Source organism: Solea senegalensis, linkage group LG14 (genome assembly GCF_019176455.1).
Source record: "Solea senegalensis isolate Sse05_10M linkage group LG14, IFAPA_SoseM_1, whole genome shotgun sequence".
Classification (NCBI taxonomy): domain Eukaryota; kingdom Metazoa; phylum Chordata; class Actinopteri; order Pleuronectiformes; family Soleidae; genus Solea; species Solea senegalensis.
The window spans coordinates 15717320-15744389 of NC_058034.1; the positions used below are offsets into that span (position 1 = coordinate 15717320).

General features: G+C 37.6%; 2 protein-coding genes across 7 annotated transcripts in view; both read left to right on the forward strand.

Moving 5' to 3' along the window:
* Positions 1-2139: 2139 nt before the first annotated feature.
* zgc:101100 (uncharacterized protein LOC445169 homolog) lies at positions 2140-6687 on the forward strand. Its single transcript, XM_044043472.1, has 4 exons — positions 2140-2241; positions 3026-3192; positions 4784-4959; positions 5762-6687. Exons 2-4 carry the CDS (start codon positions 3027-3029, stop codon positions 6278-6280), a joined length of 861 nt encoding a protein of 286 aa, XP_043899407.1. The 5' UTR covers positions 2140-2241; position 3026; the 3' UTR covers positions 6281-6687.
* A 1371-nt stretch (positions 6688-8058) lies between these two features.
* csnk1g2b (casein kinase 1, gamma 2b) overlaps positions 8059-27070 on the forward strand; it is a 28302-nt gene continuing 9290 nt past the window's right edge. For 3 of the 6 annotated variants that reach the window (XM_044044065.1, XM_044044069.1, XM_044044070.1), the window contains exons 1-3: positions 8060-8205; positions 11891-12659; positions 23822-23891. In XM_044044065.1, coding sequence (XP_043900000.1) covers positions 12432-12659; positions 23822-23891 — 298 coding nt within the window. In that variant the 5' untranslated portion in view covers positions 8060-8205; positions 11891-12431. Of the gene's footprint in view, positions 8206-8315; positions 8461-8868; positions 9061-11890; positions 12660-23821; positions 23892-27070 lie in introns of those variants that run through there. The other 3 variants (XM_044044068.1, XM_044044066.1, XM_044044067.1) reach the window with 3 other exon arrangements.

The window sequence follows — 27070 nt, forward strand, 5'->3', positions numbered from 1 at the left end:
TGGTTATTTGTCCACACTCTAATGAGCCTGCACAGCCGTTGGAGACGTCTATGTTTATGTGTGAACGTTGACTTTGTTTTCTTTAATTTAGCAGCTTTTTGGTGCAGGAATGTACCTGTAGTAGCATCGTATTACACATGTTAAAGTTTCAGTGTGTAAGATTTAAGCAAAAGTTATTCCATTTGGCAGGAATTGAATAAACAAAATGATTGTTATGAGAGTATAATCACCTGAATGTATGTTTTAATTGCCACAGAATGAGTTGTTTATATTTGAAATCAGAAGCGGGTCTTCTAAACAAACATAAGTTAATATACAAGTGCCAAAATCAAACAAGTTATGTGAGCATATTCAGCTGCAACATTCATTACATGTTACATATCATTCAGCAGACGCTTTTATTCAAAGCGACTTACAATAAGAAACATTTACACACTAAATTCTACATACTGTACTTTTATTTAGTCACAGAAGCTTTTACAAACACTTTTTTTTACATTGCAAACATTAAACATGGATGAATATGTTTCTGTAAGTACTTATTGTGATGATCTCTCTATTTTGCTCTGTAAATTGTAAATTGTAGAATCTTAAATAGACCTTACTCGTGCAGAGATGAATAGTAGTCATATTGCCCAAAAAGAATTAGCAGTCTAACGTATTAAAGGTCTTGTTTAATAGTTAGATTGTCTAGTGAATGATCCAAACTTGTTTTGTGTTTTTTTTAAATCCAAATCCAGTATCTATGGTTGCAGCCTCTGAACTGTCCATGAAGTTATGTGAGATGGTTATTTTTACAGTCATTAATCTTACACATGAAGTGATTTCTTGTTGTCAAATGAAAGATATTGAGATTAAATGTGTATTTAGGATTATCGATGTGTGTGCAGTTTGAAAGAAGTGGACTCGTAGAAATTAAAGAATAAGTTTAATGAAAGATCCTTTTTGAAACTTGAATATTGAATATAGGACTAATTATGATTCATTAAAAGTCAGGGGATACTGGCCTCTGTTTCTGATTTTGAACTAAATTTCTCTATTGATTCTATTGATATCTATTTTTGATTATTATCATTGACTATCATTTCTAATTCATTAACTTTATCTGTGTTGACTTTTAAGTGACTTGTAACCAAAGTTTTCAGACAATTGTGATAAAAGTGTTTTTATTTACTTCTTAAAAACAATGCATTGTTTCATTCTTTAAACTTTGTTGTATTGTTTAGTCAGAAACACAATCGTGAGTGTGGTAGTCGACTTAAATTAAAACCCTTTTCTTTTGCATATTTCACATTAAAATGGATGAAACGAGGGACATTTCATGTGTCCCAAGTCCAATTATTGTCAACTAATATCTAAATACTGTCTTATAGTGAGAACATTTTCTCATCGTTTCTCTTAATGTCTTCAGTTTTGATTTAGGTCTTTCTGCTATTCTGCTTTAATGGAGACTCAGGTTTGAGATGTTGATGTTGTTTTATTTAACTTCCTCACTTAGTGTTGAATGAGAACAGTGTTTTAATTTGAATTAATGATCACTTACTTTTTACAAACTGGTTGATGAACTGGAGCACAGTGGTGGTGGAGGTGGTGGAACTCGCTTGTGCCACAATCATAGACAGTGAACGACTTCATTTCAGTGACAATTTCAGGTTTTCTCTTATTGGACAGCTTTATTATGTAGCTCAGCTGCAGTTTGTGCAATGGTTGAGAAGCAGCAGCAGCAGCAGCAGCAGCAGCAGCAGGGTTCAGATTAACTTCACACGGTGACAGTTTATGGGTAAAATATGGTGCCTGTTAGCAAAACAAACCCCCTCTGTCAAAGCAGCGGTGTATGAAGAAGGAGAGGACAATCAAAGGCTGTTTTTTTTTAATCTGTCCTGCCTCGGAGATTAGCCCACCACATTGTTTTAATTGTTTTAAAGGGAGGGAATGAAACGCTCGTGTATAGAGGGATCCTTGGCATAAATCTTCCAAGTTCAATAGTTTCAAAAACTTGAGCCCCTCGCAGCCCCCCTCTCTTCCCTCATCCCACCTAATCCCAGCTAATACCTTTCTTTCTATTGGCTAATGGCTGAGGGGAGCCTGGGTAAATGCTTCTTAAATAGTCGTGGGTGAGAATAGTTTCGGGAGACTGAGATCCGTGCCACCACAAAGACGCTGCTCTGCAAGGATTCCGGGCCTGAACTGGGACAAGGACTATAGTGGACTATACAAAAGAAAATCACGTCTGGATCTCAGGTAAACGGACGAGGACGGAGGACATGCAGAGCTTTACTGAAGGGACACTTTTTCAATTAATTCAGATTTTGTGGAACCAAAAGCCAGAGAGAAGGCACTCTTCCTCTCTCTTATTTTATAACAGTTAATATAGCTTTAATGCAGGGGCCTCTAATTAAAGTGAGCTGGGGGCCAGTGAACTTCTAGTCAGGTCAGGAGCGAGCGTAGTCAGTAAAAGTGTTTGTTCTGACTTATTAGTTCACAAAAAAGAACTTTAAATAACAAAATAGAATTTTAACTGTAATTAAAGCACTAGACAAACTCTTGTATGTAATTAAGTGTTAATTGAATACATTGAATAATGTGATAGATGTAGCCTACTGTGATTGTCATTATTGTGAAAATATTGTTGATGGAAAGTAAATATAGGGCCACAGAACACTGACTTGGAGGCCGCATATGGCCCGCGGGCCGCCAGTTTGAAACATATATTACTTTGTAATAATAATAATATATGTTTTTTTAATTTAGAAAAGGAAAAAGATAGCCACAGTAAATAATAATATAATATAATATGATAATAATATAGAGGATGTTCAGGTTGGTTCCTCACTTGTGTGTAAGCTACTTCTCACAAATCAGTCTTATAAAATTGACTAATAATAAGATGCTCATTCATTCACCTACTCATTTATTAATTCATAGGCTGTTACACTTCATTTTGTGAGAGACACTTATCTGTCTTCTTATTTTAATTTGAAAAACAAAACAAAAACAGATCTTTTATTTCCTGTCTTCACTTCAGCATGAACTCGTTGAATTTCTGCGGGACGTCCAGCAGTGGAGTGTTTCCTGTCCATGGTGTCAACTCTGTGCTGTTGGACCTGCACCACCAGATGGCGGAGCAGTTCCACGCGTACTCTGCTGCAGGACCCACGGTGCACACACTCACTGTGGCTGAAAGACTAGCAGGTGAGTGTCTCTCTTCCCCTCTCTCTCTCACACACACACACACACTGGTTTCCATGGTGTCAGAGGACATTACATTGACTAACATTAATTTCCTGGAGACTTACTTGAACCTTAACCATAACTACGACTGACTTAACCCTTAACCTAGTTTTAAAACACATTCACCTTAAAATGTAGTCATTTACATTCTAGGGACCTGATTTTTGTCGCCATACGGAAGACAAGTCCCTATAACGTGACTGTGTAAACGGATTCACGTCCCCACAACATCAGGAATAGCAGGTTTGGACATTTATTCTTTTTTGAACACTTTCTTTTGGACAGCTTAAACAAAACCTTATCCCCAACCTTAATCATTACCAGTGAATGCCTAACTCTAATCTTAACCTAACCACGTACTGACTTAAACATAACCAGTCCCTCATAAGGACCAGGTTTTGGTGTCCATAAGGACTACTGGTCCTGACAAGGTCAGTGTTTGTGCCAGAAAAAAAACAGTCCTAAAGAGGTGACAGAGCAGAATCTGAGTGTTACACCATTGATTTAAGTTGTTTTTTTCCCCTTATTCCTCACTTTTCCTGACTGTTGGGAAGCTGAGGGTCACTGAGGTCACATGACTCATGGTGTGGATTAACTTCCTCACTTCATACAGTGGAAATAGCAAAAGTGGAAAAATATACCAACTGTACACCACTTACACTTTCACTCTTACTCTTGATGTACAGTTGGCCTATATTATATTATACTGTATTATATTAAATAGAGATGATTAAAATCAGCTAAAGTGTAGTTAAACTTTCCTGTGGAGGCTCATTCATTTAATAAAAACGAATAAAATCAATAATATAAAAATGTAATCACCAGGTAATTGACGTCATGAACACTTATTTAATCAATTCATATTCTAATACATGAAACAATTCTTAAATTAGTTTTTTTAATGAATTAAATATATTTCTACAGTGAAAATGTAATGTATTACATATTACATATTAAATTAAAATATGGTTGCCATTTATTTGGTGAATAACGAACCATATTCACCTTTTTATACCCAAATTTAAGCAAATCAACCACTAAAACAATTTTTTCTGTTCACAAATGCAAGTAAATAACTATAATTTGACATCTTAATCGAGAAATAATAATGTGCTGTAAACAGTAAATTAGAAAATTCATGGATAACAATAATATAATAAGATTCCGGTTAAAGAGCTTCTATATACTGATGTATTAACCATTACAGAAACATAAAAAAAAATTCTGATAATTACCAATGCTGTTAATTTAGGGCAGCTGTGGTTTAATAAATGTGTTAAGCATTGTATTATTGAATACCAAAAATAAAGGTGGAATGTCAATATTAATTAAAAATTACCCTTTTTTGATAAAGATCTTCACTTTAGTTGATGTTTTAAGGATTGTTATGACTACTGTGCTTTGCTCTGGTGAAATAATCTAAAATAAATGTATTGTAACTCTTGTGATGCTCAATATTCCACTTTTAACGATAAACTGAATCACTGACAACATGACTGACCTGCTGCTGATTCAGAGCATAAACAGTATATATATCTCTCTGTCTCACCAGAGCTGATTCTGGAGGCTCGCTATGGAAACCAGCAGAAGCAGCGGCGCAGCCGCACGGCCTTCACTGTGTCCCAGCTGCAGGCTCTGGAAAAAGCCTTCCAACAGACACAGTACCCAGATGTTGGCATGAGGGAGAGGCTGGCTGTTTGCATCAACTTGCCCGAGGCTCGAATCCAGGTGAGCGCACACTGACTCCACCCAGATCCTGACTCTTGACCCTGTAACCTGAGAGACGCTGTGTATGAGGTAGAACGACAGAGGAATAAAACCTTAACTTTTTATCTTAATACTGTTTCTCAATCAATATGACTTGGGGCACAAATGCTTTGATTCAGCAATAATAGAGTGTACAGAAAGGTTATACTTCATATATTTTTGTTACCTATGCCGTTTTAATTCAGTACCTGCAGCCACATCAGTACAAAGACAGTTTTTTACAATATACTTGCAGTAAAGACAAAGTCACGGATATTTTACAGCTGTTTTAAAACAATTTTGTCTTATTTTTGTGCGTTTGTCTCTCTCTTTCTCTGTATACTCATTTACTTTGTTACTTATATGTCCAGTAACCTTTTTTTTTACTCCACGACATTTCCTCTAACCATCTATGTTACTCGTTACAACCAAAAACACATCATCATACCCATTCACACACAACATGAGGTTAAGTGTTTTGCTCAAGGGCACATGTAGACTAGCAGAGCCAGGAATTGAACCCCCACCCTTCCAGTTGTAAGACAACTCACCCTACCACTGATCAACCATGGTTCCTTATCTCCTTACTCCTTTTTTACTTCTAAAACTTCAACCTCTACCAAAGTCATTTTCTAGTAAGATGCTTGTACTTTTACTCAAGTATCCCTTCTAGATACTTTTGATTTAATTCCATAATCATATATCAGGGTTGTATTTTTCAAACTGTCTGAAATAAACAAACTTATTGTAGCTTTGTGTGTTTGTTTTGCGCTCTGTTCTCCAGGTGTGGTTCAAAAACAGGAGAGCAAAGTTTCGTAAAGATCAGAAGTGCTCCTCACTCCACAGAGACACCGGTGTGGAGGAGACGCCACATCGCAGGAAAGTGGGACAGGAAGAAGTCAGGAGTGAAGGCCAACAGGACGTCGTCGTCACTGACACTGACAGCAACGTCCCTCCCTCTCCTCACCCTCTTCCTCCTCTTCCTCCATCACATGTTAGAGAGCCATGCCCTCCTCTCACCCCCTCAGACTCTGACATCTCACGGTGCAGCCTCCATCTCCGCTCCCCTCCACTCTTCCCTTTCATGACAGGGGAGCATTACAGTCACCCATGTCACCCACAGCCTGCTGTAGGAATAGTGTCCACTGAGCTCGGCCTCCCGCACATGTTCTGGCCCATCACACAGCAGCACAGCTCCACCCTGCAGGGGCTTCCTCCAGCATCAGTGACTAAACACTGCAGCCTGTCCCTCCACACCGCATGCTCCAGTAAACCTGTGCCTCACCCTCACCTGGGGCTGTAACTGATGTGGACTCAAATGAAGAATAAACTTAAAATCATTATGATGCTGCTGTGATGTGCTGCTTTTTTATTTATTTTTATTTTTCAGATCTTTTACTCATCAAACTTGTCAGAAACGCAATAAAAAGCAGTGTAGGGTTTTTATTATCTTTGAAGGAAGTGACTTTTTGTCAATTTTGTTGACCTCTGTTGACCTCTGTTGTTGTAGGAATGATGTGTATATCTCAGATCCACTGTCCGATGATCAAATAACACATTCATCTCTGGAAATTAGTAAAAACAGCACTATTTAGCCAGCTACTATGTCTAAAGTATACATAGCGTCATGGTAAAGGTTTTCAAGAAAACTCTCCTCTTTGTAACAAAGCAATGTAAAATACAAATGTGAAATAAACTTATTTCCTTGAAGCTGTATGGTCTGTTTTCATTCGGATGAGTTTAACACAGATTAACTATAGTTAAGGACCGAATAGAAGAATAAAATGTCTTTTTTAAGAGACAGGTGTAAACTATCATACGACTAGGAGATTATTCTGCATTACAGTGATATGATCATAACATGTTATCAAATAATATTAAAACAAATAAACATATTGTGACACTGAGTTTGAATGTTTCACAGAGCCCAAACCTGGAAACCTGGTATTCTATTTATTTGTTAAGTCAACATTGTTTATCACTAATTACTGCACATTTTGGCCAAAGGACTATTAAAATAATCTAAAAAAAAAAAATCAATCCACATCAAGCACACACTGGTAAATTAATATTGAGTAAATATGTGTTAACTTTGGTCTTAATTGCAGTATTTTGAGACCATTTGTGTTCTTCATAATGATCCACCTGTGGCATAAAAATAACATGTTTTAAGAGTTTGTGTGTTTGATTGTCAAATTCAATAACTGAATAGTGTTGTCTACATTCTGGTCAAGTTATAATGAGAACTGGCCCACAACCTCCTCTACCTGTAGCTAGATTATAGACAGAATATCACTAAATATAATTGTTGAATATTATAATTATAGGTTATATGAATCATACATTTACATTTAACATAAAATTATATATACAATGCCTCACAAATGTCTGTAAGGTTTCTGTAATGGTTAATACAGGAGGATTGTAGCTCTTTAACAAAAATAATATTATTTTAATGCTAAAATATAATTACTATTGTTATCCATGGCGTTTCAAATATACTGTTCAACAAAAAAACAGATACAAATATTAAAGCACACTATAATTTCTTGATTGAGATGTCAAAGTATAGATATTTACTTCCATTCCTGAACAGAAAAGTCAGTTTTAATGGTTGAATGTTATGTTATCCCCAGTGAGCCGGCTCAAACGTGGATATAAAAAGGTGAATTCAGTTTATTTGCCAAATAAAAAACAAAATGAATTTTAGTTTTAAACACGGTTTTGAGAGATTTTTTTTTGTTTTTATTACAGGTTTTTTAATAAACAAGTTAAGCACTGTATACATACATTTTTTTTTTTATCACAGTTGTCTATATTTATTAGTCAAAATTGTTTTTTGAACTGTGCATCGTTCCATGTCATAAACACTTTTACTTTGAAATTCTGTGAAATATCATGAATATCGTTATCGTGATGGAATCTTGTGATATGATTTTATGCCACTTTCCCACATATATGATCTCATTTTCCACATTGGCCTTCAGGTTGTTGGACTTTGAGAAACCTGGTCTCGTGGAAGGTTCTGTGTGAGCTACGCACGCCCGGTGTTCTGATTTATTCACAAAACCGGTTACGTCAGCTTTTCAGCGTAGCGCAGTGACGCCGTGTATCGCTGGGCTTAAAGAGACAACAGCGAAATCATAGCAACTTGAGGGCAAGAAATGAGAAATATCCACGAATGACAAGCCATGACCTCGGCCGCGCGTCTATAGCTCCACTTTAAAGGTAACCATCTTTCCTTTGGTGATAGAAATCCAGTCGAAAGCTGCTGTTTGTGACGACACCGCCGCACATTAACGTTCTCGATCATGTTTCGTGTGCTAACTTGCTAAGTGACTAGCTAACCGAGCTAAGCGGTAAGAGATCCCCGGCTGCTGCCGCTGGAGCTGGAGCAGGCGGTTGTTGGGGATTAAGGAGTTGCCCGGCGGCAGTGGTTAGTGAAATGAAAATCGCTGGAATCGTAACTCGAAGAATGATTAGGTGAATCATGAAATTCCTTTTATTATAACGCTTGTATGGTTGGTAAAAGTAACGACGTCGCCAGGGACATTGTTATTAAGCGTTTACTAACCAGCTAGCATAGGTAGTGTCTATCAATTAATATTTGATGCTGTGTCCTGCTTCAATTTGGTTAGTTGTGTGTCAGTGTTGGCTCACGAAGAGATGTGTTGTTTTGAACAGTCTGTTTGATGCCACAGCGGGTTTTAATTTGGCGTCGGGCCGAGGGAAGCGGTGTTTTTGGTACGTGCTAGCCAGGTTAGCTGTTGGACTTGGCTACAACATGGATGTAATTCTCTACCTTACAGGAGAGTTTGCCACTCTTGTTGCGGGTTCATGACATAGGGCGAAATGCGCAGGCGTTGCGAAATTGGTTACAACTGAACGATACCAAACAGACTTGGTCCTTCTAAATAACGCAAGAATAATTTGACTGGCCTTGTCCGCCGAACAAGTGACTGCAACGTTATGTCTAGATTTGTATCGAACACACTCATCGGCGGGGTTTTGTTGCAAGATTTTAGTTTATGTTTCACAATTTGCTTTTGGAGGAGGAATATGGCTTACGTAGAGTGAACGCAGGTACGTGGAATCACCCCATATTTGACGCTAAATGACAGCTGCCAGCTAGTCACTTAGCTATTAGCTATCATTAACATAAGCCCTGAGAAAGGCAGGCATTTGGCATCACGGACCAGGTGAACGTGGTGGTGTGGTCAGGATGGAGTTGTTGAAAGTCCACCTGAAGCTTTATTTATCGGTGAGAGTATTCATATTTGAGCTGGAAATCATTTTGCTTCGTGTCAATGCTAGCTTGCTAGCTAATGGCATTGATCAGAATTGTAGCAGGTTGTTCGAGCCACTGTCGGCTTCAGCGTATAGTTGAAACTCGTCAATGCTGTTTTATCCTTCCTGGGTTTATTTGGCACTCAGTGTTTGCACTAAACGGCTGACATAAAAAAACAACCAACGTTAAAATACTATGAGAGGCAATTTAGATAGATCGTTGTTTGTTTCTAGGTAAACATCTGTGTTGTCTTCCTGATTGTTTCTAGGTACACGTCTCCGGAGTGTACGTGAACATAACTGGACTTGCTTGAGTTCAAGTTGTCTATTTGGGGTCCCCATCAGCCTCTTTAAGTTTGATTTGCACACAGAAGACTGATATATTATGGCTTGTGCAGGCAGAGATGGAGAAGTTAGTGTGATGGAATAAAGGTAAATGGGAGTAAGCTCTGTGGAAATGCAGTACCAGAAACAACTTCTTGTAATGATTGCTGGCAGTCACTGAGAGGAGTATAATGCTGCCTAAACTGATTGAGGAAATGCCAAGAGTGTGCAAAGCTGTCATCAAAGGAAAGAGTGGTTTCTTTGAAGAATTAAAAAATGTAAAATTCTGGTTTGTTAAATGCTTTTTATCACAAATAAATTACCTAAGTGTCCCTTCATAGTTCTGAAGTCCATCCAACAGTCAATATAATTTACAATGTAGGAAATAATAAAAAATAAAGAAAAAACACAAAATGAGAGGGTGGGACCAAACTTATGACTGGTACTGTATATATATTTTGCTTCTCTCAGTGATCTTACACCCAGTATTTGCTTAACAGCACTGAATGGAAAGACACACACTTTTCTTGCACAGACTTGGGTAAAAGTGAGGTAAAAAGTGTGGTAAAATTGAATGGAAACTGGTTTTATATCCACCCTCCGGAGATTGTGGTGGCCTGTATGACTGAGAACCTTCACACATGTGTTGTTATTATTTAATTTTATTAAAAAAAATAAATGACCTGGATTACTTTTAGGTTGATCTTTTCTTTGCCCTTTCAGAATTATGATGCTATCTAGAAGACATGACATTGTAATGATTACTTGTATAACCAGCACAAGTCAGAATATATACATACATATATACGATTTTCAGTGGGTCTTTATAGGCTGTGCCATATTTTATTTATTTGCACACATTTCATACTACTGCTGAAAGTATAATTTAAATATAGGTTTAGATCCTCAAGGCCTGCAGAATAAATCTGCGTAGAACAGGCTAAATGCACAACAGTATTATACGTGTGAATGATGATATAAAATACCTTACAGAAATGTGCACCAATTATAGTCATACCTTTGACTTTCAGTGTTGTATTTTTGTCTATTTACTACAGTTATTTTTATTTGTCTGTCAGATTCAGCTGAGCTAGCAGTAACCCAGACAGTATGCAAATACTTCCAATAATATTCTTCCCACTGATGCAAATGTTATGATATGATGAGGTATATTACAGCAGTCATTGATCTGTGTAAGTGCCTTTCCGAAGGAACAAGTATCTGCTCATTGTTAGTGCCTGCATTACCTGGATCACCAACATCTTAGTTCATGGACATGTGGGAGTTGGCTCTCGACAAAGACATCTACATGTGATTGTTTTCAAAAAGCTGTACAGACATGGTCAAATTACTCTCACTGCGATTGATGTTTTTTGTGCATTAGCTACCTGAAAACCCCTTGAACTATTAAACATCTTAACATTATGGATTAAACATGCATTTGTTTCTAATTTGAGTATGTACAGATTTTTACTGGTCTAATCATGTGTAACAGAGTATTCACACAACTGCAAAAGCTGTGCAAGTGTGAAACTTACTCCTACACAATGTTATGATCTACTATATCTCTGCTATGCTCCATGTTTTGTTATTTCCAAAGTAGTTTTAATTTCAAAGCATATTTTCTTACTTTTCTGAGGTCCGCTGAAGAATATTAACACTCATATTGATTGCTTTACTGAATTTGCCTTGCACTGTCTGAAGCAAGATCTAATTTCAGCTATTCAGGAATAGTCACTGTAGATGATATCATTTGATCTTCAAGTAAATCTGAAAATATTAATCTATTAATGGCCACTTGGTGTTATGGGAACAGACTGATTTATTTACCCTTTTATTTGACCCTATAGATGTGTGTGTATATGTACGTATATATATATATATATATATATATGTATATATATGTATATATATATATATATATATATGTGTATGTATATATATATATATATATATGTATATATGTATGTATGTATATATATATGTATATATGTATATATGTATATGTATGTATGTATGTATGTATATATATATATATATATATATGTATGTATGTATATGTATATATATATATATATGTATGTATATATATATATGTATGTATGTATATATATATATATATGTATGTATATGTGTGTGTGTATATATATATATATATACACACACACACACATATACACAGTAGAGTGGGATGGCCAGTGAAGGTAATCTGTTGAACATGGTGTAATGCTTTATATACATGGCATACACTGTAAACTAGTTTAACTTCTTTTTTTAACGTCTTTTTTGTTTACCTTTTCAGATCTCCCAATACCTCAGTACGAGACTTTCGCTGTACTCATCTGTTGTCGCCTTGCAACATGGAGTTTGCCTACCATGTAACTGAAGGCTGACCAGAAGAAAGGAGGCCCCACTGAAGATGTTCGCAGTTAGCCTTGTGGATCCTGCTGGGTTTCGGAGTGCTTTTTTATGACTAGTATTGTATGTGTGTCTTTGGGCACAGCCTAGCATAACCTGCCTAATCCTCAGGCAGGGAAATGCTACTCTGAGACTTGTGGTGGAGAAACGTGAAAGAGGAGACCCTTAAGGAACGTAAAGGAAAAAGGGGAACCCTCATCTAAATAGCCGTTTGATTTACACACAGGGAACTTAAGCTGAAGATTGGGCTCATTTTCCCAATGGTCTTGTGAACATTGCACATTTTTAGCAGCAACATCTTTCCTCTGTCCTCAAAGATTTGTCTTCCTCCCTCTCCCTGAAGTGTCCTCTCTCATTGTTATTGGCATTTCTATGGTTTGCATGGCTGGACAATAACCGTGGAGAGGCCAGGGTATCACAAGCTTATGGATTTTGATAAGAGAGGGGGCAAGGGAGAGACAGAGGAAGGGAAAAAGATGTCTAAGACAACAGGCAGCAGGACTGGACATGGGGGCCGGAGTTCAGGGACCAATTCTGGAGTGCTTATGGTTGGCCCAAACTTCCGTGTGGGTAAAAAAATTGGCTGTGGGAACTTTGGAGAACTGCGACTGGGGAAGAATCTCTATACTAATGAATATGTGGCCATCAAATTGGTAAGTACTTCCTCGAAGATGGTTTATAAACACGGAATTCCATGTTACCACACCACTGTTCAATACATCACCAATTACAATTCATATTCTGCATGAATAATTATACTATATATCTGAGGTTATTTATGGATCTTTAGCCGGTTATTTTGTGCTAAATGTTTTTTTTAATGTGCAGTACATCAGATACAGGAAGTAAAAGTCAACTATGTTCTTTTTGTGTTTATGAAAAGGGTCAAGAAGAATAAGCTTAGATTAGCCTGGCCATTTTTTTTATTTATAGATTTATTTTCCTTGCAGCATTTCACAGTGAGCAGTGGTACTTTTAGTTCCTTAAATTTCATTTCAACCTGATGCTTTAAAAGTTTTGATGAAACATACAGTTTCCTTTGTAAAAACTAAATCTTTTAAACTTCGTATTCAGTCTACTTCCTCATTCAGTGGTGTCAAATGTCAAATCACATTCAGCCACTTATTTAATAGGCTTACACCAGACCGCCTGTTCAATCAATAATCTACTTTGTTTTTTTTCAGTATTTGCTTTTTTAGTGTTTTGATAAAAAACAAACAAAAAACCCCCCATGAAACTTAATCGATTTAATCACAAAAAGAATCAACAGATTAATTGATTATGACAATAATCGTTTGTTGCAGACCTACTTTCTCTTCATAGCTTTTCTTAGCTGTAAATGTGTAAGCAGTTGTTTGCCCTTGATTACTGGCAGATGTTTTTTTTTCTCTCTCGTGATGCTTCATTGTAAGTAAGGCCTTACTCAGACTCTAGTTAAGTAGTCATACTGCATCCAATGGAAGCACTGCGTCATCCTCACCACAACTACACTGGTCTGTGTATGATTATCCTTACATTTGTATCTCTGAGGGAGGTCATTATCTCTGAATGGGCATCCATTGAAGGTCTTGCTAACCACATAGAAGTCAGGGGTTGGCAAACAACTGTAATTGCAGTTCTTCTCTCTGAAATCTGAAGTTGTGCTGCTTGCTGCCTCTCCCCCTTGCCTGTGAACCTCCCATCTGTTTGGGTATTTTTACCCTCATGGTGTCCAGATATATCTGGATCTGCTTCATGGATTTCGTGGCCCACTGATCCCAACATTTATCTAAATGTGTAATGGTGACAGGAGGAAGTGTGCTAATTGTGTAAACAAGCTCAACAAGGCCTGGCCTCGTAGCAGGGATTGTGACCATTCAGGATTATTCACATTCATATTTTCTTGATCATTTTATTGTCTGACCTAAAATTAAGAGACTTATCTCTGTTTGACCGTCATCTCGAAAATGACCTAGACTGCATTGTCATTGTTTTATTGGTTTAATGGGCTGCTGTTGCTGGGCCTCACATGGATATATAGCCGGATTTCAGCACAATTGCCTTTCCAAATGTTTCTGTCTGTGCCTGGTGTCAGAGCTCCCTGTGGTAACTGGTTGAATGTCACTGCCTGTTCAGTATGGCTTCTGTTTTGTCAGTGGCTCTTATTTAGCTCCTACATATGGAGTGAAACAACTAACGGCTCTGTTATCTGTGTCCATCATGCATGACGTGAGTAGTGTGTCCACTGATGGCTGTCCTTGAGTAGTATCTTGCTTTTTGCAGGACTCAGATTTCTATCAGTTTGTTGTTCTAGTTATTTTTTGCCTCAAGTAAACTCTAAAGTAAACAAAACTAACAAAACAAAAGAACAGTTAGTTGTAGCCCTTAAGTTGGACCCATACTCTCCCAGTCAAGTCAAAGGGGGACAGTATAATGTTAAGTGGAAGTATGCCAATTGGTTCTTTGTAACTGGTTGAATGAATCTTGTTGACCTTCAAGAAAGTCAATAATATTGTGATATCTAATTTTAGTTAAACAGCAAATTATCTAGGTGATTAAAGTAAGGACTTGTAGACTAAATTGTAGGAACATGGTAAAGTATTGAGCGCTTAATGAACTAAATTATTACTTAAAAATTTCAGTGCTTGCCTTCCCCTTGTTACCCCTACTTCATTGCATGATCAGTGAGATAGAGATGTATGGTAGGCCAGCACTCCAGCTCCTCTCTTAGTGGATCTGGAACTGCTGTGAATGTTGGTGCAAAGGGCAAGTGGGAAGGGGGAAACTGAAAGGTTGTCTTTGTTGGCAGGCCTTGTCGACACACAGTGGTTCAGTCTTTGGTTCAGCTGGCCACTTTCTCATACTGACAAACGCTTGTGTGATGGAGGCAGGACCTTATAGCCACTCCTGTAAGTACACCGTAGGCTTTCCTCCCAAGGGGAGATCCCAAGGCCTTAAAGAAATAGCGGCATTTAATTTCTGCTGGCTGTCATGGCTCTCTCTTTAAAACGGCAACCCGTCAACAGACACCAACATCTCCATCAGTACAATGCCTGGCTTAGTTTCATCACTATACATTGAGAAAGCTACTATATAACCAAGTGGTGTGCTTTTTCAAAGCAAGGACATATTTTCTTCTGCCCAAAAATACAATGGCATTTCAGGCATGCTGGATTTAATCTGCAGTCTTCCGTTCTCTGGCCATAATGACACATTTCACATGTGGACTTCAGCTAATTAAGGTTATTTCCAAAAGTTGTCAAGTTGGTTGTTGTTTGGTTTGTGATTGTGCACTGCTGATTTCTGTAATATTTACACCTGAAGATAAAAACAAACACATAAGAGAACAAAAATAATTATTGGGGATGTTTGTCAGGTTAATTAAAATTCTCCTCTGACTAAAATTACTACATGTTTTCTAAATGAGAACATTTATTACCATATCAATATGTTAGTCATGCCAACTGTTTACTATGTTTTAGTAAGGTTTTAAAGTCTGTATTAAAGGGGCTGATGTTCAGTGCATGGCCAAAAGTATAAAATAAGCTTTAGGATTTTCAGTAAATATTATGACATGGTAAGTCATGGTAAATGTATTGTAGGGCTGCAACTAACAATTATTGTTCTAATCGATTTATCTCTAGATTAATTTTTTTGATTAATTTGATGATCCTTTGATCCTTAAAATGTTGATGGACGTTTTCGAATAATTTTTGAGAATTGATGATTTGATTATTAAATTAATCATCAATGATTTTGACCATCGATTAATTGGTTTGACTGTTTTTTTTTTTTTAATCAGATTTTTCAGTTTCTTAAATCTGGTTTCTTTATGGAAAAAGACATTTGATTTTGAGATTTGGCAGACACCAATCAACGTTTTCTGACAAATAAACAAGAACATAATCGACAGGTTAATCTATCGTGAAGATAATTGTTCGTTGCAGACCTACATTTTCATAATGATTAATCTTGAGACGAGGCTCGACTACACTTGCAAGACTTCATTATGTCTGTGACTATCACATTCTGTTGGCCAGGACTTTCTAATCACTCTTGTTATCACTCGGTTTTACAGTTTGCATTTGAGAACCTTGACACTGGCAAGAGTGTGAGACAGTGATCTGCAGTGAGTGTGCTCTGCCTCTCAGAGTAGACAGGTTTCTTGGAGTTGTTTTTTAGGAAGACGGTCCTAAAAGAGCTTGCAGGTAGTATTTCATGTTTTAGAGTTGGAGGCTAAAGCGAGGAGTTTCATAACAGGCACTATGGAATAAATAAAAGTTTTTTAAACTGTGAATCATGCATCATGCTACTCCAGGGAGTTCCAGAATAAAAATAAATGAGCATAAAATATCCTGTTTAACTAACACTACAGTAGAGAGCTGCTTTTTAACGATAAAGACAAATTTGTGCATTATACAAGCTTTCTGAACTTTCTGAACACCTAATCCTGTTATAAATAGGAAAAATAGGAAAACAGTCGTCTATAAGAGATAAAAAACAGTGACCCATTCTTTAGTACAGTCTCTGGTAATGGCTGTTAATCGGTGATGTGGAATACTCAAGTATTTTTTTTTTTAACACTTAACTCGTCTCTCACATTTTCTCTTTTTCTGATACTCACTATAAATTTAAAGTTCTGTTTTAACTGTCTCTGGCATCATAATTGAAGTGGCAAACTTGAGCCAAAAGAACCAAACCAGAATCGAATGATGGTAATTTAAAAAGACCTGAAGCCAAACTGACCTTAAATCTATTTTGAGTTTGCTTTGCTAGACAAAATGGCAAGGTTTGAGGTTATGACTAAGCATGTGAGAGATTATAATATATCACTGCATGGTTATATAGTGCAGAATAGATGAAATCGCATCTTAAGCAGTTTAGATATAGGCCGCTGGACTTGCTTTAAGTTTAAGACGTTTCTCCTCCAAGTATTCAGAACTGAAGAGGCCTCTTAGATGAGAGATGAAACGTCTTCAACTTTACTAACCTCACCAAATAATACAATAGGCCTTTTTCCACAGCAGCCATTATACAGTGTGTGTTATTACTCTTAATAAACTTTAATTGCCTGTTTTACACAAAGGTTCACCACTGTTTGTGGGAAGTGATTTTATGGGAGGTACCAGTTTCAGACTAAAATGTAGTTTTAAAATTGAGTCAACTTGATTATCTTTTAGGTGTATTCATAAGCCTGTCATTCCTGCCGTTTTTAATAGGTTTTTGCCTTTATACATTGTTCATCTTTTTAGATGTGACAGTTGAAGCTGACATTTCGGACTGTAACCTCCTAGTTTTCCTAGAATTTTTAAATGCCAGATATAATGTTTAACAATAGAAACACATTAAAGAACTCTGGGATTTTTAAAATCGAAATTTCACAGGAAACCTCTGAAATGGACTGTTGAGTGCAAGATGGTTGAATTAGTTTTTCTTTGTAATGTCCTGGAAATCAATTGAATAACATTAAATGTTGTGCATTAGGTTGACATAGACTTTTCTCTAGTCCTACGATTGATTGCAGTCGCAGTGAACATTAAAATTGGATCAACTCTTTTAAGATCCAACCAGGCCTTCAGTATGATACCAACCGTACGTTGTAATGTAATTGCAGTGGAGGCCATTATGAGTGTTGACAGTTAGTATGTTTACATGCACCGTTAATTTGAGCCCTTCAGTTGGACTACTGCCCTTGTCCTAGAATACAAGCACCAGTGGGGAATCGGTTTATTGAATGAAATGTGTCCCCCACCACTCTGCTGCTTTAGTACAATTTCGTTCATACTAAGTTTACAAGCATTTTAAAGATTTTAATTAATTTTATAATAATGAATACATTTTTCCAAATGTCATGCAAGTGTATGGCATGAGATAACGTGATACACCACATACGCCTAGTGTACAGGTAGAAATATTTGTATTATATGGCCTAAATCAATAACTCAGAGTTGCCTATGAAGTGAACCTATGTCAAAACACATAATTACCCTGCCCCATTCCATACAAAAGGTCTGCAAATCATAGAGTCTTATGATGTCTTATACTGGAAAAGTGAAGTAGCGACTGACCACCACTCTTGGTTTCGGGGGCAGGTGATGGCTCATCTGGGTATGTTGAATCTGAACTGAAACTGGAGAAGCTCTGGACATAGGCCAGCTGTTGCTCTTCCACACCACTCACTCTTTAACACCACCGTTCAACCGTGGACACCTCGGATCATCAGGACAGCTTAGAAAAACACACATACACACTCTCTGCACCACCACCTCCTTTTAATCTCCATTTGTTACAGTCGTACAGTTAGTGTCATTAATACCCCATGAAGGCTACCAAATGGAGATGTGCTATGTTGACATTTGACTTGTTCTAAGATGAGATGAGTCACACGGCCAGTTGTGTTTTGTGAAATGGTTTACTGGGAGTCAGGCAAAGGTCACGGTCTATTCTGGTTCTTGTGCGTAATTTCAGGTTTGTTGCCTTGGACATGGCACATATAGTTAGTCATACATAGGCACACAGTGATTATCACGCTGGCTTTCAATAAACAACAACACAGATCATTTTAAATGCCTGTTTTACAGTACCACACTGTTTTTATTTGACAGTATGTTATTGATCTAGTTCAAGAGAATGTCCTGCATTTCATCACAGCATAGCATCATGTCTCTAGAAAGACCTGACAAATGAGTGTTAGAAGTCAAGAACGTTTGACATGATACAATAAAAGGTTTTTGTTTTTTTGGTCTTACATTAACAGTGTGTGTTTGCTTGTAGTCTGATCCAGTATGTGGATTAAATGTGCATTACTGACACTATGTAAGTAACTCATAGCAAGTGTAGCTAAAGCTGGCAAGTTATTAATTGTAGACTCCTTAATTGAAAGTATTAAAAATATTGGTTTTAAAGATTTAAAGGTCAACAAAAAATGATGTACAGTACATCTCCAATGTACCTTTTACAGCCTACTATCTATCTGAAATGTTATTAACCTATATTTACTAAATATACATGACATCATAGGCAGTAAAACTGCTGGAAACTTAATCAGTAATATTGCATAGGTTGTTGAGATTTCTGTTGAACTTGTAATTTATATTTTGACTGGATATTGGATTCATAAAGTATTTAGGCTGTGACTTTACTGTTGTATCTTTTATTTGCCACCCCTTAATGTCCTTCAACTAATATGTTATCACAGTACAGTTATTTTTGTTGCTCTCTTTGCTCATTTTAGTCTCACTTTCCAGTCATCAGGGTCAATTATTTCTCAACTGTGTTGGTGCAGAGATCAGATTTAGACTAGATGACATCATACGCAGAGTTGGATAATCCAAGCAAGAGGACTTTGTGTGATGCTGATGGCTCACTCCATCCCGACAAGTCTACAGAGGCCACCAAAGGTTAAAATACAGAAACCATCAGCTAATCCGTGATGACATAATCACATATTTGTACAAGCTTCAAGTGTTTTTCTCTAAGCAGGGTGGTTGAAATGGCATGTAACATACCCTCTCAAACCATCCCCAGCATCAGGATTCAATCTAGCCAGAGAATTATTTGCTGGTAGCATTATCAACAGATCTATAAGCCTTTTAGCTGCGAGTACCGGAGAGCAAAGTCCACTATGGGTGTTCCTCTTGTCCATTGTCCCTGCTGGCTTAATTTGATTGAGATGCTGGTTAATGATGGTGGCTGGAGAAGTGGACATATCTGATTGGTGGTCTTTGTACTTTGTAAATAAATAGGGCTCCACAACACAGATAAGAAAAAGAGAGGCTGCTAAAATAGCGGAATATTAAAGAGGAGGACCTCAAATTTTATCTGGATACGAAAAATTAACAGGGAAAACTTCATACTAGGGGATTATTGCTACACCAAAATGTTACCAATCCATGATATCGTTTGATTTTCAAATCACATGTGAATATGAGATTGAGATGCAAGAAAATACACGGCTGGTACCATTTCAAATGCCTGACGCATTTGTTACCGTCATAAGTCAGAATAATGTTTTTTCTTTTTATGAGAAATAAAAGACACTATATGTTGAACGCAAAAGGCATGGAAGGTCTGCATGATTTCACATACATTGATTCAACATGCACAGAAACGGAGACAGCTGCAGGGTGAACAGCTGAGTTGGACAGGTTATTGTAGCAGCAGGTCAGACAAGAGAGGACCCTTCTAGCCTGTGGGTCAGCTGTCCTGGACACAGGCCTGTGCACTTGGCAAAAAGCTGTTTGCTGCATTACAGCATATAGACTGACCACAACTCCCCCTTCATGTGAAAATTTCTATTTTTCCTGGAAAATATTGCACCTTCTTCATGACCTGTAGACATAAAAGAGTGCGACAAGTGAGACTGTAGCCAATTTGTGAATACAATAAAAATTGGTCAAATAAACTCTGGCTACTATTTCCACAAACCATATTACTACTGTGGACTTGGTTGTGAGGTAGCTGAGAAAAGTCCTCGTCATATACAATGAGTTCGCATCAGATATTTGCAGCATAGTGCTGGTCATTTACACAGCCATAGCTTAGTCCATCTGCTGGGAATGGAGAGGACTCCTAAGTACGTAAAGCTGCCGTAAGCCTCTGTTTCCTGTTGTAAGCGGTTATAATGCGTCCCGTGGGTTACTGCCATCTGCTTTGAATCATTATTTATATATTTACAATTTTTATTCCCATTCCTCCCTGGCATGGCCTGACTTGTGTGAGACATGCTCATTGACCATGTTTATGTGGGAGTTGGATGACGCTGCAGTAGTTTCCCACTCCGCCTCGTGGATCGGTCACATGTCTTCCTCCCACCGGCTTCTACCCCTCTCTGCTGCCTCCGCTCTTCCACTCAGTTTGTACTTCCTCCCATGCACAGTAGCACCTTACTTCCCTGGCAGGCTTCCTTGTTGGCATTACAATGCTGAAATGATATTTCGATGCACTCAAGAGAGTTATGTTCATACTGAAGTTGAGAGGTCCCGATTGAGTTTGATGGGAAGTTCTCAGTTAACATCATCGTCATCATGTAGGAGGAAGAGCGTGCATGTGCTCTTTCAAGGATTATAAAGAGATGTATATCTGTTGGATCATCATATTCTTGTCATCCTTATTTTCAGGGTGTATTTCAAAATCATAAATATGTGCACACATCTGTGCAAACACAATACAAAGTATTAAATATAACCATAAAAGACCCGTCATTGCTTTCACATGCATTTATTGTCCTTTACAGTGCTGAGATTGACATATGACACTAAATTATATCATAAGTATGAGTCATCATACAGTCACAATTTAGCAACTAAACACCACCGTAGCGCGCCAGTAATTTTGAGATCTTGTTACAGTTTTTTAGAAGACAGGCAGAGAGAGAAGAAGAAATTGGGAATGTATAGAACAGATTATACCAGACTGTGGGTATTTATTATAAAATGATTAAAAGTCCCTTATTGTGTTGAACATGGCACATTCTTTGTGTGCTCTCCTACATTTTAATAGAGCACAGGAGAGAATGTGATCCTGATTTGATAACATCCTAATGGAGTGAATGTGGGAGCAGCCTTTCAGCTTTTAGTTTATGCAATTTAAAATACAAGTGCTTTGGAATTAGATGCACATGGGAAACAGCTTTTAAGATTAAATCTCACGTCGGGCACCTCTTGAGAAGTTGCTAGGTTAAATAAAGTTGTAGGCGTTCTCATGTTTTTCTATGTGGTGTAGCAAGCTTAATACACAGAAGGTGCTGGCTTCAAAAACTATGGACTGGCGACCTGTCCAGGGTGTGACCCCGCCTTTTGCCCTATGTCAGCTGACATTGGCACAGCACCCCCCACAAACCTCATGTGGAGGATAAAGTGGTAGAAGATTGATGGATGGATACTGGAAAGCAGAGAAATAGAGCTTTGCGCCCATAATCAATGAATGATCAATGAATGATTAAGTTTATGGAAGGTTGTGAAAGAGTGAGCTTTGATTCCGCTCTGCCTCGGTTTTCAGATGTCTTATTTTCAAGCAGACAAACAGCTCAGAGCAACAATATATATGTATCTATATATATATATCTATCTATATAGATATATATATCTATCTATCTATATATAGATCTATATATATATATATATATATATATATAGATCTATATATAGATAGATGATAGATAGATATAGTGTATGTATGTATGTATGTATGTGTATATCTATCTATATATATATATATATGTGTATGTATATATATATGTATGTATGTATATATATGTGTGTATATATATATATATATGTATATATGTATATATATATATATATATATATATATATATATATATGTGTATGTATGTATGTATGTATATATATATATATATATATATATATATATATATATATATATATATATATATATATATAATATACTGTTGCTCTGTTTGTCCTGAGGCAAAGCGGAATCAAAGCTCACTCTTTCACAACCTTCCATAAACTTAATCATTCATTGATCAATGTAGAAAATATTAATGAAAAGGGTACTGGGAGAATGAAGCCAGCACCTTCTCTGTATTAAGCTTGCTACACCACATGAGACTGAAATAATTACTGGATGACTATAATAATCATTGATTAATCGATCAATCCTTGTATACGTAGATATAAAACATAAGTGCCTTTTACGTGTTACTTAACCCCCTTATGACCATCATGATATTCAGGCCACCTGGATTTATTTTGATTTTATGGCTGTAGAATTGTCAAAAAAATTTCAAAAATGTGACGCGCTGATGAATCTTGTTTGTGTCATTCCGTGGAAGTCCTGATGGCTACCATCATGACAAGTATATGGGCGCAAAGCTCTATTTCTCTGCTTTTCAGTATTCATCCATCCATCTTCTACCACTTTATCCTCCAAATGTGGTTTGTGGGGGGTGCTGTGCCAATCTCAGCTGACATAGGGCGAAAGGCCAGGTCACACCCTGGATAGGTCGCCAGTCCATAGTTTTTGAATTTTCTAGATATCACAAACAGTCTAGGAGTTAGTGTAATGAGAAGTATGCATGCCAAATCCTGTTGGCGACAACACGATGGTAACAGAAGGGTTAAATCCTATGTTTGGTTGCTTTAATTCAGACATACCATTAAACTTAATTTGTCAGTTAAGGAAACAAGAAGGGTAATATCTAAATCCCTGAAGTTGTGCGAAGCCAGAACTGGTCGGCAGTGTGTTTTAAAAACCAAGCACTGACATCGTAGTAGAGGGCTTTAACACAGGCTGTGGCAAGGCCATTGAAGATTAAGCAAAGGAATTAACTGGGTGTGTGTTTGTTCTCTCCTCTTCACGTTTGTCTATAATGCCCTTGTCATCATGAGAGTGGGGTTAATCAGATTACATTTTAGGTTGGAAAGCTGAAGCTAGCAATATAATAAACAATATGTCCAGTGGGTCGATTATCAGCCATGTCATCAGTAAAGCCTGCTGTTAAACAGCTGGAAGTACTCTTCATCCTCTCACATCCTACAAGAATTACCCGAGACTTAAAGTCTTTAACCTTAAAGTGCAAGTTAATTGTAGGCCGAGATAAGTGTGTTACATTGTTGTATCGTTGTGTCATCTATAAATTCCCTTCATTTTGTGAAAACCAATTCAGTGTTGATATTTCAAAATTGTGTGTGTGTGTGTATATATATATATGTATATGTGTATATATATGTATATATGTGTGTATGTGTACATATATATATATATATATATATATATATATATATATATATTTATATAATTGAATGTAGAAACTCAAGAAACAATGTTTTCATTGTGTACTAACCTTTTCCCTATTTTTCCCTCTTCTCAGGAACCTATAAAGTCGAGGGCGCCACAACTCCATTTGGAGTATAGATTTTACAAACAGTTGGGAAATTCAGGTAAGAGATGCCAACTGAATATTAACTGCTAATGAACAGCAACATGACTGTAAACAGGCTTATTTACAGGAGATGCCTGTGTTGGAAGCAGGAACTCATAATTGCCACTGGTGCTCTAATAATGACATAATAGTGTAGAAATGAACGCATTTCTAGGTACGTGAATGGAAAGCGGCAGAGATCTAATAGTTATAAAGGATGACACTTGGTATGGAGGTGGTTTAGTCAGTTGATTCAACTTGATTTGTTTGTGCTTCTTCATCAGCAGCAGCTGGTTTTGGTTTGGTTTGGTTTGTCCAGTTCTTGTAATTGAACATCTTTGTCTGGAATGCCTTAGTGACATAACAGCAAATTAATGTTCACAGTTTAGGTTGTTTTCTCTGAAAGCAATGGTCTTCAGTGAATACTGGATTTGACCTTTATGTGCCAGTTGTTGCACAGCTATTGTTCATTCAGGTTTCCCCATGTTATACAAGTGTAAGAAAAAATGTTTACCTTTCTGTACAGTCAGTTCAGATGGTACAAATTGTATTCATTTATGCTAAATCACCTCCACAGATGCCAGAGTCTTGCTTGTTCAACAGCAATTTTCAGACCATGCGAATGTGCTATGATGCACAGCAGTGGCTCCGATGCAGTAGCTCTTTGGTCTGCTCTGCCTGGTCAGCTATTTACAGAAGGAAGTCTGACGGTCATATTTTAGTTTTATAGATGCTGAGTCCCTTTGAGTTCAGAAAATGCAGAAAGAAGCTAACTGTGAAACGGGGGCCACACTTTGAGGGCAAGGCATGATAACTTATAGCTCAATGCTTGGCAGGCGGATCTCGACATGACTCTGTAGCCTGCTTCAGCTCTGTGCATTCCCACAGAGGGCATACAGTTCATATTGGACATAGCCAGGCGGACCTCATCTTGCCCTCTCTGTAGCTTGCACATACACATTCACTTGGCAAATATTTAAACCCTCAACAGTCTGTGCCTACAGTTTTTTTCATCAGAAACATTTTATATGTAGTCTGTTAATTTATTTTTTGTTATTCAACAAATTTCAGAGGTTGCAGTGATCCTCTCTTGTCTAAAAAATGTGGCTGTAGTTTAGTGACACATGCCAGATTCTTGGGTCCTTGTGGCAAAAGCCCTCCACTGTTGATAAGGAGGTTGGGCGTTAGGGCAGTCCTTGACTATTTATAGATGTCCCTGCAATTGGGCTGTTATGTTGTGTCTACTTAGACAGAGAGCCCCAGAGCCGCACTACCCCCTGCCTCACTGATTGACTGTGTGCTACCTGCAGCAAGGGGGAAACTCTTGATGTCAGGGTGTGGCTTATTTGTATTGATGGTTAAATGTGTTTTATTCTGGTCTCTGTGATTTCTAATCCAATCTCTCACAATGCATGCCCACACATACACCAACCCATGTGCAACTGCAGTTGCTATGTCCTGTGCCAGTTTCCTTGATAGCAGAACAGGATTTCTCCAGTACAGGCTTGCCTCCCTCTGCATTTGTTTGTTTCACACAGCTCCAACAAACAGTTAGTCAACGCCTGTATCTGTCACACGTGCCAAGGCTTTCAATCATTTTAAGGCCTTTATTGTGGAATATTTGCACGACCAGCAGGTCTGTGGTTTCACACTTTTATTGAGTACAGAGGTGCATTTAGTTGAAGTTTATTATTTGCGGCAGTTTTCAAAGCCAATCCCTTTGCAGAACTGCAGCAGCTCCACCAAGCAGATGACCCCATAAAAAGATTAAACAATCTGTTACCTTCGATAGAAATACATATTCAAAAGACTGTTGGAGCCATTTCAACCAGAACTGCTCAAAATGTATAAATATTTTTTTAGATATTTGAATGCAAAAGCAGTGTCATAAAGGGTGCAGGCAAGAGGGAAATGGCAGATATGTTGTGTTGTTTATTCAGTCATATTTGTTTAGTTTTTTTGTTTTCCTGATGAGAGTTTGGCTCTGTGATGAGCGCGATAAGGCAGTGTAACCACTGCATTACAATAATCACTGCAGTACAAGTTGAAGGCTGTAAATACTTGGAATAATCAGTAACAATAAGTCAAGTATTGACATTTCCTTCCTTTCTCGATGAGTGCACAGCCCTAAGGCGTCTTGTGGGTTTGTTGGACTTGTGAGCTACTCTATGTTGCATTTGTAGCTCTGTGCAAGCCTGATCACATTTCAGCCTTGTGAGAAAATCTCCAGAGCACTAGGCTAATGGAAGTCACTACTACTGCTCCTCCTCCTCTCAAGGCACTCCATAATCTAAATCTTTAATACGTATTCCCTCTCCACTCCTCTTCTCTCTGGTCTTCTCTCCTTTAGTCGTCTTCTTTATGGCCCTTAATTTTGACATCTCAACTTAGGACAACATTGTCTTTCGCTGTCATGATGCAACCTTCCCACTTGTTATGTGTTGCTCGAGAGGGCTCGCCTAGCGATACAATAGGTTAGATTGTCTCAATTTGTCAAGGCGGCAGTGGTCAGGGCATCATTATGTTGGCCTGCAGAGTGTTTTCCACAAAGCTGAATGCAGCTTATAAGATTTATTTTCTGTCACAAAATGTAATACGTAGCTGTTATTCCAGACATTTATCCCGAGAGAGGTGAACAGGTTTGTGTTTCTGAGATTATCCGCTTGCTAAATTTGTCATTTAGCTTTTGAAACGAACACAACTGTTGTCCGTTCAAATCTTTGATATTGGGCAAGTAATGTCACAGTATGTGTTGAACTTTGAACTGGAATCACCACACAATGTTCTCCAGTCAGATTACTGCTGTAAAGCATAATCTTTATTTACATCCACTAGCAGAAGATTATAATGCACTGTGCTTTCTTGTGATGACTATGTTTTGGATGCACTCTAGATTAGGGCCTAACTGTGATGAGTCAAGTTCCCGGTGATCCTTTTTTCTCTTTGTCATTGGCATCATTACCAGGAAGATTCTATAAACTGGAGTATTTGTATGTACATGCACAAATAGTGTATCTTGCTGCCCTATTGGACCATTAGGGTAATCAGATAAATTTACCTGTAATTCCGTTTACATTCCCAATCTAGACAGACAGACAGACAGACAGACTGCTGTGGACGACAGACTCATTTCTATTCTCAAAAGTCATTTATCTTTAGCTCACACCAGTGTGATCAAATGTCTGTTCTCTCATTTCC

Bases quoted from the DNA above. Each gene is read 5' to 3' on its own strand.
- zgc:101100 (XM_044043472.1), top strand. From the start codon at position 3,027: ATGAACTCGTTGAATTTCTGCGGGACGTCCAGCAGTGGAGTGTTTCCT. The intron at 3,193-4,783 runs GTGAGTGTCTCT...CTGTCTCACCAG, and splicing joins TGTGGCTGAAAGACTAGCAG to AGCTGATTCTGGAGGCTCGC. The intron at 4,960-5,761 runs GTGAGCGCACAC...TCTGTTCTCCAG, and splicing joins TGCCCGAGGCTCGAATCCAG to GTGTGGTTCAAAAACAGGAG.